General features: G+C 52.9%; 1 protein-coding gene across 1 annotated transcript in view; it reads right to left on the reverse strand.

Annotated features, from left to right (window-relative positions):
* Positions 1 to 721: 721 nt before the first annotated feature.
* The window catches only part of LOC141827202 (protein MOR1-like), a 7,204-nt gene continuing 7,059 nt past the window's right edge, over positions 722 to 866 (reverse strand). Inside the window, exon 11 of the mRNA XM_074714440.1 lies at positions 722 to 796. Within this exon, the coding sequence (XP_074570541.1) occupies positions 722 to 796 (75 nt within the window). The remainder of the gene's footprint in view (positions 797 to 866) is intronic.

The raw sequence follows: 866 nt of genomic DNA on the forward strand, positions 1-866 counted from the left end.
CTGGGTTTCCGAGCGTGCCACCAGTAGCACCTACCCTGATATTCTCCAGTTCCGGTGGGGGACTCGACCTGTCCGACAGATCTTGTGGCAGCTCGAGCTCGGATTCCAGCGCTAGCAGCTGCGCTGAAGAGCAGATTCACTTTATTCCATGGAGGGACGGACCCCAGAGTTGCGCAGTCATGGATTGAGACAGTGGAGCGCACCTTCCACTATACCGCGTGTACTGAGTGGGAGAAGGTGGAGTTAGCCGCCTATCATTTGCGAGATGAGGCGGAGATCTGGTGGGATACTCAGCGTATTATGCTGGGGGAGCAGCATACTACTTGGGCGAGATTCAGAGAGATGTTTGATAGTCAGTATTTCCCCTTATCATACCAGATGACTCTTCGCCAGGACTTCCAGAGCCTCAGACAGAGGGGTCGCTCAGTGATGGAGTACAATGCCGAATTTAACCGGTTAGCCAGATGCTGTCCTGAGTTGGTTGCAGAGGACAGATCGCGTATGATACAGTTTATGCAGGGATTGGATGGTCACTTACAGGTGAGACTGGCCGGGTTGGGTATTTCTTCTTATCAGGATGCATTGGATAGAGCCCTGATGATTGAGTCTGCTCATCAGAGAGCATTTGGGGATAAGAAGAAACAAAAGAAGTCAGTACAGGATTCCGCACCGACTTAGCAGCCTCAGACTGGGGGCCAGCAGCATCGCGGTCGTAGAGATTTTAGGCAGGGTAGTTCTGGGCCCTCGGGCAAGACACAGAGGTCTGGACAGTCATCGACGGGACGATCGGGATTTTCTGATTCAGGACCAGAGACAGTCAGTAGGGGATGGCTCTTTGTGCCACGTTGTGGAGCCACAAGGATCAT

This window comes from Curcuma longa, chromosome 4 (genome assembly GCF_044706935.1).
Source record: "Curcuma longa cultivar G26 ecotype Majalengka, Jawa Barat chromosome 4, ITB_CL_G26_1.1, whole genome shotgun sequence".
Lineage (NCBI taxonomy): Eukaryota > Viridiplantae > Streptophyta > Magnoliopsida > Zingiberales > Zingiberaceae > Curcuma > Curcuma longa.